The sequence below is a fragment of the Moschus berezovskii genome, chromosome 24, assembly GCF_049115385.1.
Source record: "Moschus berezovskii isolate FMDL1 chromosome 24, NW_MosBer_1.0, whole genome shotgun sequence".
Lineage (NCBI taxonomy): Eukaryota > Metazoa > Chordata > Mammalia > Artiodactyla > Moschidae > Moschus > Moschus berezovskii.
Window position 1 is genome coordinate 14,387,149 of NC_142483.1, and position 12,372 is coordinate 14,399,520.

A 12,372-nucleotide genomic window follows, 5' to 3' on the forward strand; every position below is an offset into this window, starting at 1 on the left:
ATTTTGATAGAGGGCAGAAATGGGGATGAAAAGAGCAAATTTTCTGAGGAGTGCTGCCTTTCAGTCTCCAAATCCCAGAGTTGGCTTGCTGGTCTACGGCATCAACTACTCGATGGGGAGGAAAAGCAGAAACTTGAAGTGTGAGACACCCAACACTCTCAATTTACTATCGTCTTATCCAGATGCTTTGGGGGCTCTTGTCTTATGGTGTATCTGGTGTCAGAGCTGTTTCATATTTTCACCTGGTGGGCAGTTAACACAGCAACACACCATAGGAAATAGTAGCCTGCAGATACTGCAAAATGAGCCTGGTGAGCACCTCTCATGCTGTAGTTCGGGGTCCAGCCAAACCATCTTTTCAAGTCTGTCCTTCCCAACAGGTGATAAAGAACTGATACAGGAAGTCCTTTTTGATGCTGTGGTGAGTGCTCCCATTGAAGCCTATTGGACCAGCCTTGCCCTCAACAAATCTGAGTAAGTGATTGCACGTGTCCCCTTTTCATGGCCATTTTCCCACAAGCCATACAAAATATGGTTATGGTTTAAAGAACTAAAGTTGCTTTAGGAGGCTGGTGTTAAAGTTCTTTAATTTTCCCCAAAGCTCCAAACCACAAGAGCTAGAGCAGATTATCGGCTCTGAGTTGGATGGCAAGCTCCTGGGTTTGACATGTAATTTGTTTGAATTTTAACATTACATGAAATTTGGTCTGCTGAGGTAGGGTGACACTTCCGAGAGAGACGGAGGCAGATGGAGCATTTTGCTTCCTGCCCTGCCATGGCTCCCTCTCCTTCACCGTCTGGAGGGAACTTGGGATCTGGGCCAGGCTAGGTTGTGAGGAGGACAGGAAAGTGAGAGCTCTGTTTCATTAGGGTGTCAGATATAACCCTGCGGTTTTATTTCGGAAGTGGAGTATGTAGGGGGAGGAGGGCAACCAATGAAAGTTGTTGTCAAAGACTAGGGTGAGAAGTGTTTCAGTAGCTTATTATTACTTATTATTACTATTATTTTGCTACTTTCAGGAGCCTGTTAATGATTTAAAATTTTTTGTCCTTTACCTTCATGTCGTATAGTATTCAGTTCTCTCTCCTTTTTTATTCTTTATTCGCTCCTTTCCTTCTTTTATCTTCCCCTTTGCCTATTCTCCTCTGTTAGGTCTGTCATTCACTCTGCTCTCCTTTTCGTATCACTCGTTCATCAAATCTCGATTGCATGTCTGTTATGTGACAAGCACTGGGCCAGATATCGGTGAAATGGAAATAACTCAAACGTGGTCCTTATCACCACGCTGCCTGTGATATGTAGTGTGATTGAGAACTGTGACGATTATGACGGAAAAATTAGACAGGCAGACTGTAATAAGACCTGGAGTGGAGACAGAAGAAAGGAAAGGCTTTTGTGACGAGGAACTAGTTCAAGTGTTCCGTAGGAGAGTTCCAGAGAGATGGAACAGCACGTGCGAGACCCTGAGGCATGAGGCTGTTCGGACAGCTGAGGAATTTAAAGAAGGCCAGCAGAGCTGAAGTGTGGAGGGCAGGCTGGAAGTTGTCAGGAGACACGGGTTCATTGGGCCCTGATGGTTTAGAACACTGGAATCAGGTTAAGGTTTTTGGACTTTATAGTCAGAATATTGGAAAATCCCTGAAGAATTTTAAGGACATTTTAAGATTTTAAGAAGTAGATGATCAGATTTGCATTTAAAACAATCCTTCTGCTGATATGTAGATAGTAGAGTGTAATGAGGGTTAAAAAAAAAAAAAAATATATATATATATATAGTAGTAGTTCAAGGGATTTTTCATTTGGCCCAAGGCAGTGGCTGTGGGCACAGAGAGAAGGGATGCACTAGAGGCATGCTTTGAAAGTAAGACCCCCAGGACTTGATGATGCGTTCACGGTGTGAGGGGAGGGGGGCTGAGCTGTCAAGAGTCATTCTCAGGTTTGTGACATGGATCCCTTTGTAGACAGTCATGCTGTTTCCTTAGTCAGGAGACAAGGAAGTAAGAGCAAGTTTGGGACTGGACATGGACAGAATTCTTTCCTAGACATTTTAAGGTTAGAATGACTCCTAAGAAAAAATGTAAGGTAGGTAGTTTAATACTTGAATCTGGAGTCCAAAAGTTATAACTAACTACTCTTATTATATTTGAAGGGTATCCTTGGACTGCTTACCTGCATGAATCTTATTCCCTGGGAGATTTGGAAAGAGTGAGAACCTTTTCTGTGATTGCATTCTGTAGTGGAAATGTTTCTTTTAGGTTCTCAGGAAACTTAAAATCCTGTGCAAAGATTGCTGATTCACCCCTAACAGAAGCGAAAGATTTCCAAAATGGTAGCTTGCTTTGTGGTCCACATCTGTTACTGATTGGGCAGCCTGGCTTTCCTATTTGGTGTAGGCTATGAACAGAAACTAATACATAGTGTTGGTTTTTGTTCATCCCTTAAATGCTTGAAAGTAATATTGACCACTTTGACAACCATCAGAGATCAAGTAACTAAATGATCTTATATTGAAAATGACATGGATAAAGCTTTGAATCAAATTGCTACTGGCATCTAGGGCAGGGAAGCAAACTCAAGAATCAATATTCTCTTCATACTCTTTTGGTAGAATAAAATTGTATATCTGTGGCAAAAGACTATTTGCTTTGTTTTGAAGAAGTACGCACAGAGAATACCCTGAAGAACATGATCAAACATAAAATTTACCTTGACTGTTGAAAACAATCTTCAGTGAATCTTCAAATGAGTGTTCTTTGCTAAGGCCTTCCTTAGAGTTCCTCCATGTGGCCTCCCGTCGGACCATTTACATAAGTCATTTCATTACTGATCCTTCTAGGGTTGATGGTGAGGGTGAAACTTCCATGTTGGTTCCCCCTAAATGGTGAAGAATTCAAGTCCTAAACATTTTCAGGCTGTAGGATACTACAGACTTGAATCAGTGGCTAAGTTGCTGGGTTTTGCTAATAGCAGATTTCACTGTCTCAGGACCAAGAATGGACTTGGTACCATCAGTGCAGAAAGCTAGCTCTAAGGCTTTCCTTCCTCTCCTCAAAGTTGGCCTGCTCTTTCTGAGCTTGCACCCAGAACCTTGAGATAAAGGTGTGTTTTCTTATCTTTCAGGGTGCATTTTCTTATGCCCACCGAACTAGGTCATGGACTTCATAGTTTTTCTGGCAAAAATTACCATGAAAACCTTTGTAAGAGATCAGAGTCTGCATCCTGGGTATACGTGTGTGTGTGTGTTTCTGTAATTTCTACCAAAATTTCAGGCTTCAGTGCTATTATTTCCTGCAACACTCTATGAGTTTTAAAATGCAGAAGCTATTGTCTGCTGACTGTCGGCAGAATCCCCCTGACTTGTGCTGCTCTGTTTTAGGAATTCAGACAAGGGCGTGGAGGTAGCCTTCCTTGGCACTCGCACAGGCCTCTCGAGAATCAACCTGTTTGTTGGGGCAGAGCAGCTCACCAATCAGTAAGTAGGGAGCTCCTGAAGCAGGATAATGAAAGGGGCGTTTATATCATTCATTGATTCCAGCAGCGGTGGAAACAAAACTCAGACCTGTTGACATTTTTCCTCTCTGTTCTCCTTTGGGGACCCCAGTGTGTGTGTTTTTGGCTTCCCTGAGCTCAGTTGGTAAAGAATCCCGCTGCAAAGCAGGAGACCCCGGTTTGATTTCTGGGTTGGGAAGATCTCCTGGAGAAGGGATAGACTACCCACTCCAGTATTGTTGGGTTTCCCTTATGGCTCAACTGGTAAAGAATCCGCCTGTTAATGCAGGAGACCTAGGTTTGATCCCTGGGTTGGGAAGATCCCCTGGAGAAGGGAAAGGATACCCACTCCAGTATTCTGGCCTGGAGAATTCCATGGACTGCATAGTCCATGGGGTTGCAAAGAGCCACACACAACTGTGAGACTTTAAATGTAAAATATAAAATGTGTGTGTGTTTACCTGACCATTGTTGACCTTTCCGCAACTCTGTTCTTCACACTTGTTGGCATCTGTCCTCTGTCCTGGAGTCCTCTCCCACCCTGGTGGGTCACTTAAGGATGCTAGAGATAGTGTGGCTACTGGGGGAGCAGCCAGAGGGAGGACTCACTCAACTCCTGACAGATGAGAGAGATGATTCAGCCGTCTTGCACCTCTGCTGAGGAATTTCTGCTTGTCTGAGAAGCAGTGTTTCCATTCTGATGTGTGTTTGTGTATGTTTTAGTAAACCCCTGGGCCTCAGCTCAGAGTCTGAGGGCCTGTAGAGTCCCACAGCCAGGACTCGGCATTCTGGCGGCTCTCAATTTGACAGTGTTTCCATGCTCTAAAGAGACCAAATGGACAGTGGGCTGAGTGTCGCCAGCTTCAGTACCCAGATGCCATTTAAACCAACACTGTTCAACCCCTGTATCCCAGGGTCTTAACCCTTTAAATTGGTGTTTGACCAGAGCTAGTGTGAGCCTGGGAAGTCCTTCCTGAGCCTATTAATAAATTTTCTCAATTTCTTTTCTCTGAAGTAAGAGACAGTATTAGGCCAGGGATGAGTGGAGTCTGAGGTAGAGAGTTTGCCAAGTGTATGTTTGTGATTCCAGAGGTTACCATGGAGCCTCACAAATCCTGCCCTTCAGGGACAGTGGAAATAATGGAGGCACTGGGTGTTCAATAATTTGAGAGGGGTTGGCCTGACAGGAGCACTAGGTACCATTAAGTCCAGTTGAGCTGTGCTCTTGTGTCTCTAAGATGAGTCCTGGACGCCAACCATGTCATCTTATAAAACCACATCTGTAAGTGGCAGGTCCATAGGTTTTTGGTTGTTTTGTGGACTGGCTTTTCACTCCCAAGTGAAGGCTCTTTCTTTCTCACCTCCTCAGCTTGTCGCTTATGAAGCTGACTCTAGTCATGACTCGATTTTTTTGACGTCCTCTCAGCACCTGTGTGTGCATGCGTGCTTGCATGCTAAGCTGCGTCTCACTCTGCGATCCCATGGACTGCACCCCACCAGGCTCCTCTGTCCCTGGAATCTCCCATGCAAGAATATTGGAGTGGGTTGCCATTTCCTTCTCCAGGGGATCTTCCCAAGCTGAGGATTGAAACCACATCTCCTGCATTGCAGGCAGATTCTTTACCACTGAGCCACCAGGAAAGCCCCTGTATCCTGAGACAAATGCTTTAACAGAAGGCAAGTTCCTCGGAAGGACTAGAAGTGTCAGGATATACATCTTCTTCTCATTTGAGGATCCAGAGAGGCGAAGGAAGACACAGAAGTAAACTTTCTATTCCTCAGAAGGAAAACCTGTTATGTGTTTTGAGATACAAATAAACAGACAAAGAAGAAAGCACTAACACTGACATACCCTAACACCTTGCTAATCTCATATCCAGGTGATTGTGATGGATTTGAAAGATGGCAGGACCACACGCAAGACTGCTGGCTCACCTGCAGTCTGGCTCACCTCACTCATTGCATCTGAAAAATGGGTTAATGATCACTGGATATCTGGATGGATGAAATGATAATCCTTCTGTCTTCAGGAAACACCTATTATTGATTCATATAGAAGCACCTTGGCTTGCATTGTCTTAGGATCTTGTATCTACCTACCCCCTCCAATCAAATGGTATTTGTTGATACCCCCCTATTTAGATACACTATTAGCCAGGGCTAGGAAGAGTTTAAAATTTCTATGTTTTTGTTAAAGAGAGTTCAAAGCATTGGGAATAAGTTTGGATAATATCAAGTCCCCATGCTCGAGCCAACCTGTAGTGTCATTAGGCTCCTACACTGAGGTTCTCTCTCCTATCCCCACCACCTGATTTTGGAAGTGTATCTATTATAGTTCATGGCCCCTGTAACCTGCTATCATCCCCAATATTAGCCATATATTGTTTCAGCTTACATCATCCTCTCACACATGGTGTTATATGACCCTGATAGTGCTGCAGTAAGTTAATATTATTAATCCCACTTTGTAGATGAATAAATGGGGCTAAGAGACTCAGTAACTAACCCAAGTAACTCGCTCAAGATCATTCAGCTCTGCCTAAAACTTAGACCAGTCTCACCCAACATCACAGCAGCCCCTCATACCCAGAAGTAGGTGCAGTCCTGTTTGCTGGAGAATAGGGAGGGAAGGGCTTCCCCAGTGGCTCAGGTGGTAAAGAATCTGCCTGTAATGCAGGAGATCCAGGTTTGATCCCTGGGTTGGGAAGATCCCCTGGAAAAGGAAATAGCAACCCGCTCCAGTACTCTTGCCTGGGAAATCCCATGGACAGACGAGCCTTGCAGGTTACAGTTCATGGGGTTGCAAAGAGTTGGACTCGACCAAGCAATTAACACACAATACAGAGGGAGGGAAGGAAAGAAGCAGCAGAGATCCTCACATAGACCCCGTTTACCTTCTTTACACGTTTTCTAAGAGTGAGATCTATTTAAGATGTTGAGATCCTCTCAAAATATGTATCTATGTGTCTGGGTTTTAAGGCAAGACAAAGCTTTCTGACCCTTTGGTCTTCTGATAGGATTTCTGGAGACTATTTGCTTGCTTCAGATGCTAAGACTATTAGTTCACTAGGTATACTAGGAAAAATAATTTCACCCACTGGAAGTCTAACTGCAGGGTTATACGAGATATTTCTGAGTAATCTTGGGTGCACATCGCACAGGCCCTCTCTGTACTGAGAAGAATCAGGTCAGGGTTCTAAAAGCAACACTGTTTTCACCCAGCAAAAGTTATTGGGATTTACGCACAGGCCGTCTCTGTACTGAGAAGAATCAGGCCAGGATTCTAAAAGCAACACTGTTTTCACCCAGCAAAAGTTGTTGGGATGTGCTTGTGTCTGGCTTTTCCTTGCTCAGTGGCGCCATGCTCTCCTTCTGTTCTATTTCAAGGGACTTCCTGAAAGCAGGAGACAAGGAGAACATCTTTAATGCAGACCATTTCCCTCTCTGGTACCGAAGAGCTGCTGAGCAGATTCCAGGGAGCTTCGTCTATTCAATCCCATTCAGCACAGGTGGGTGCCCTTGTTGGAGGCTGGCTCTGTCCCTTTGGTCCCGCTGGCCTGAGCATTGCATGCAGAGTATGAGGGAGCATCCTGGAGGCTACAGGGAGCCAAAGTCAGCCAGGAGAGCCAGTACTGAATATTGGTCTAGCCCCGAACCAGTGACCAGCTCCGTAAGTGTTGCTACCCCAAGTGCAAGGAAATTTTCACTTGACCATACTCTGCAAAACACATGCCAGCAAGCAGGACTGTTATTGTGTACCATATAGAATTTGCATACAAACTTCTCGTGGATTTTTTTTTAAATCTAAAATGTGGTCAGGGTCCTACTTAGAGAAAATTCACACAGCCATGACATCTTGTGCCAGAACTTTCAGCAAGTCACATCACTCTGGAGGCCCACAGTTCCTCATCAGAGCTGATTTAAATCAACACACAAGAGTCATGACTGAGATTTTGTGTAGCCTTGTGCTCTCCTGTCAGGGAGCTGCAGTGACCAATGAGAGGCATGTAGCCAGTGATTCTTCCAGTCTTTAGGTTTATGATATTAACAGAATGCTATGGTCCCCTCCCTCCAAAGGAGAACTGAGCATTACCTTGTTTCTGCCGGTTTCGGAACAAGAGAAACTGGAAAGGCTTTTCAGTTGTCCTTGGCTTTTTCTTGTCTTGTTGTTGCTGTTCAGTCCCTCAGTCATGCCCGACTCTGTCACCCCATGGACTGCAACACGCAAGGCTTCCCTGTCCTTTGCCATCTCTTGGAGCTTGCTCAAACTCATGTCCATTGAGTTGGTGATGCCATCCTACTATCTCTTATTTCATGCGTGTGATATTTTTAGTGCTCATTCTGTGTAAGGCTCTGTATTGTGCATTGTAAAAGCTTCAGAGATGAATAAGATATAGTCCTAGAAACTTGGATTGCTCTGGACAGTTCAGTATATGCTTATGTTTTATATTAGAGACTTCTGTATTAATCTCTTACAAGCATTCCCAAGTCACCCCTAATGGGGACTTTCTAATGCTGTAGTGTCAGAACTCCTCCTTGAGTTTTGACACTTGCTTATTTCCATAAATGAAACATCTTTAAAAATAAAGTTTTCAAAAATTTTGAAAGATATGTTGATAAGAGTTGTCTAATAATTAGTTGAATGAACTCATTAGGAAGAGGGTCCCTCATTAATGAAGATATTAAAAAAAAAGACCAAGTGTTATTGTAGAAATTCCCTCCCTAGGTGGGATTTTAGAGGAGATTATCAGTTAGATTCCTTTAAGAAGCAAGATTCTTGGAGTCTATCTATACTTCTTTGCTGACAGGTCTGTGTTAACTCATACCTATGCACATGTATGTGTTCTCAAATATAAATTTCCAGGTACTAAGAATTTCTTTATGTTTATCTATATCACATTTTATTGCTGAAAATATCAATTAAGAAACAGTGGACTTTCTAATTCTGCAAACCTATCAATAATAATGTCTTCTTTTTTCATGCAATTCCATGATACTTTCTTTTTTGTAGTCTTCTGAAGTAAAAAAATAAAACTTAGCTTTCTAGATCTGGACTTAATCCATTAAGTTATCCAGAAGGGGATTTTCCCAAACCTGGACAGGGAGGAGGAGTTGCGGGTCATGAGAACGTCTCCCAGAAGTGTTGCGCGTGTGTGTGTGCTTGTGTGTAATGGCTCCTCGTTCAGTTTGCTTTGTTGTTATTCACCATTTTTCCTACAAAGAATTATGTCTGGAAAAGAATTCTGATTAATTAAGGCTGTTGTCTAATTGGTTTTTGGCAAGTGATGGGCAGGGAGGCCTGGCGTGCTGTGATTCATGGGGTCGCGGAGAGTCGGACACGACTGAGCGACTGAACTGAACTGAACTGACTGAAGTGGGGTTTTCACTGAACTTTGAATGAAATCACATAATAAAAAGGAATTTACCTTATTCATGATAAAGTTATGGATGACATAATATCTTAGGAGATTTTGTGGCCCCTTTAGATTTGGAGAAAATGTTAAAAATCACCACACACAAGTGTTATGGTGGAGCTTGCTCAGTTTTTCCCCTGTGTGTTGAATACCTATACACACTGGGAAAGAAGCTGGTTTTTATTACAGCTTAAACTCAGGCCAGAAAATTCTTAATTGTTTTGGTCATAAGTGTATTTAAATTCAGGTCTGCCTTCTCCCTGCTTCTAAATTCAATTGGATTGCATTCAACTCACATTCATTGAACCTTTTGTAAGGCAGCCACTGGAGTAACAGTTATTAACTATGGGCATTAGGAATTTATGTTCAGTGTCTCTTAATGCATGAGTATTAGAACCATCACTAGTAATTAAAAATCTCTTTATACTAATACCATATTGTTACCACATTAATAAGAGTATGGGGTAAGGATTTCATTCCAGCTCTATCCCTATTTAGAATAGTTTTGCTCAGAAAAACTTGGCTTGAAATTAAAATTTTATATCTCAGTAAAGTCTTAACCCACAAATCACAGCTGAAGTTCTCAACTCACTGTAAAATAGTTTCAGTACTTTATCTCAAGCAGCTTTCTATGGCTATGTTTAGACAGGCAGTGTAAATATGAAAACGGACACAGTAAGCACTGATATTAGTAACCACAAATTTTTTTAAAATGTGGTCCCTCTGTGGTGATTGATAATTTTGATGTGAAGTGGCTAGATGTTCCCCAGTGGGGGTGTCATAACTCAGTGCATTGATTTCTTAAGCGGAGAGGACTGCCTACCCCACACATCGGGCCTAACAGGGCAGATCCGCTCTGAGTTCTGGGAAGTGAGAACTGGTGCAGAATTGGTGACTGATTTTTTTTTTTTTTTTCCTTATAGGAACAGTCAACAAAAGCAATGTGGTGACAGCAAGTACCTCTATCCAGTTACTGGATGAACGGAAATCTCCTGTGGTGGCAGGTAAATGATGTATTTCGGGCAATGAATATAAAATGAACATGATGTCCATTCATCATTCATCCGCTACTTCCGTGTATCAGAAAGTTGGCTTTGAAAGGTTAAACAAACAAATAAACATTAAAAAACTATATCCTCGTCAGCTTGGCATCATCTCGTCCAACCCAAGGTTCTGAGAGCTGGTTGCTGGTTGAATTTGACGTGAAAGCAGAACTACTTCCCAGGACTTTTATCCATAGACTCTGAGCCAGTAGGAAATTGTTGGTATGTGCAGAATATCATTTCTTGACAGTAGGTGCCATGCCAATTTAGAGTAAGCTTCAGATCTCCCACTTCTATGTCATTGGGATAACAGGGGCCGTGCAAGGAGATTGTGGGTTTATTTTTGGCAGATACAAGCTGAAATGTGCCCTTCTCTGGAGTACCTGAGATTTTCATCACCCTAATTCCCCTGGGATTAGGGTTAGATGTATCTGCAGGTGCTGGGTTTGGGGCCAGGGGAAAAGCCATGTCATGACTGAGTTTTGAATTGTCAAAGAAACCTTGTATCTGGCTTTTCCCATTTCTCTCACTTTAAAGAGTGTCAGTAGATTTTTTTTTGACTGACTGGAGGCTTTCATTGGTGATATTTTGCCTATAGGGCCAGAAACTGCCATAAACCCTCCTTTGGGAACACATGCTGAGAAAGTGGATCCTAAGAGTGTGTCTGGCACATTGTTTGTTTCTGATAAATAATTGTTGGAGCCTTTGGTTAATGAGTAGGTGAGACTGTCTAAGTATCATCCTGATAATTGTCTAGATTTACCAAAGGGAATCATTTTGTTTTTGGTAAGTTGTACCATAGGATGATTTTGAACATCTACTGTGACTCTGCACACTGTGGGATGGAATTGAAATGGATCAGACGTGTTTGCAGTGGTTGCTTTTTGGCTTTATTTTCTGACATAGCCTATACATCGTGATTGTATTAAATATTAGCAGGACTGAAACATTTGGTGACCACTGCCCTGGCTTGCCTAGAAAATCCCATGGACGGAGGAGCCTGGTAGGCTGCAGTCCATGGGGTTGCTACGAGTCAGACATGACTGAGCAACTTCACTTTCCCTTTTCACTTTCACACTTTGGAGAAGGAAATGGCAACCCACTCCAGTGTTCTTGCCTGGAGGATCCCAGGGACGGGGGAGCCTGATGGGCTGCCGTCAATGGGGTCACACAGAGTCGGACATGACTGAAGGGACTTAGCAGCAGCAGCAGCAGCCCTGGTTATTCCTGGGTTATTGGATATGGCAAGGAAGACAGGCATATATATCTGACCAGTAGCTCATCTTCAACTAGGCAGACCTATAACTGATTAGCCAGGAGATAAAGACTGTGAAAATTCAGGGCTGCTGTCTTCACATTTTCTCCTTAGTGTCTCATGTTCCTTGAGGAAAGTAGGAGACAGGATCATTTAACTCAGTGAGATTTATTTTTGTTTGAAGGTCAGCCTTACTGACCTCCAGCCTGGCCCAGCCAGCTAGTTCTGGAGGCATGTTATCTCTCTGGAGTTAAGGCCACATGCACCAGCTGATAACAACATGGTCTGAACCAAACTGTCTGTTTGAAATTTCTTTCTAAAACCTTTTCCTTGAATTTCTCATAAAGTCACCATGAAGGATGCTCTGTTTTGGCTCTAAGATCACTGTGCCCATCCCAGCCACATCTGTCCAAGTTTACAAACCATGTTCAAATGTTTCCAAATGACTTACATTTCATAAATGTCTATTTGGCTGAGTATGGGCAAAGCATGGACTCAGCCTGGGCACTGTATATCCAGTCTGGAGAAGATCATGACTTTTCCAAATGGTGTGCTTGTCTATTGCTTAGTTATACGTTGGCCAGAGACCACAGGCAAGTCATAAGACATGGTTGGCCCACCCTGAGTGGGTGGAAGAGACATCCTCTTGGTGATTACAATTCACTGTGTGTCAACCAGTGCCCATTTTCAGGAGGCAGTTACACAGCAAACAAAAAGCAAGGTTATCCAGGGAACTGTATTTAGTCATTACCTTTTAAATCTGGTGATTATTAATCTTCTTTTTAAAAGTATATTGAGTAGACATAAGATTGAATTGCTCATATTTGATCTTGAAGGCTGACATGGATGCAACATCATGAAGGCAGTGACCTCAAAAGAACCTTTATGTCTCCCAAAGCAGAGAGGCCTCCTCAGCACTTCCCCACATTTCACTGGCTCTGACTCAGCCGTCATGTCACTGGATGATTAGGTTCGGCAACTTTCTTCTGTGTATTCTCTACAAATTAAGTAGACATTGTTTACTGCTTTAAAATTAAAAAGCCCATTTTAATTGGGGAAGAAACCTTGTTTTGGCAGATGAATATGTGAGCAGGCTTGTCCCCCAACCAGTGTGCCTCCAACAGCACATGGGATACAGCCAACTGGCAGTAGTTCGGGATTTCAATGAAA

The 12,372-nt window shown here is 42.9% G+C and overlaps 1 protein-coding gene across 1 annotated transcript in view; it reads left to right on the forward strand.

Annotated features, from left to right (window-relative positions):
* The window catches only part of CACNA2D3 (calcium voltage-gated channel auxiliary subunit alpha2delta 3), a 902,079-nt gene that overhangs the window by 738,227 nt on the left and 151,480 nt on the right, over nucleotides 1–12,372 (forward strand). Inside the window, exons 23-26 of the mRNA XM_055414097.2 lie at nucleotides 381–474; nucleotides 3,378–3,473; nucleotides 6,878–6,999; nucleotides 9,828–9,908. Coding sequence (XP_055270072.2) covers nucleotides 381–474; nucleotides 3,378–3,473; nucleotides 6,878–6,999; nucleotides 9,828–9,908 — 393 coding nt within the window. The remainder of the gene's footprint in view (nucleotides 1–380; nucleotides 475–3,377; nucleotides 3,474–6,877; nucleotides 7,000–9,827; nucleotides 9,909–12,372) is intronic.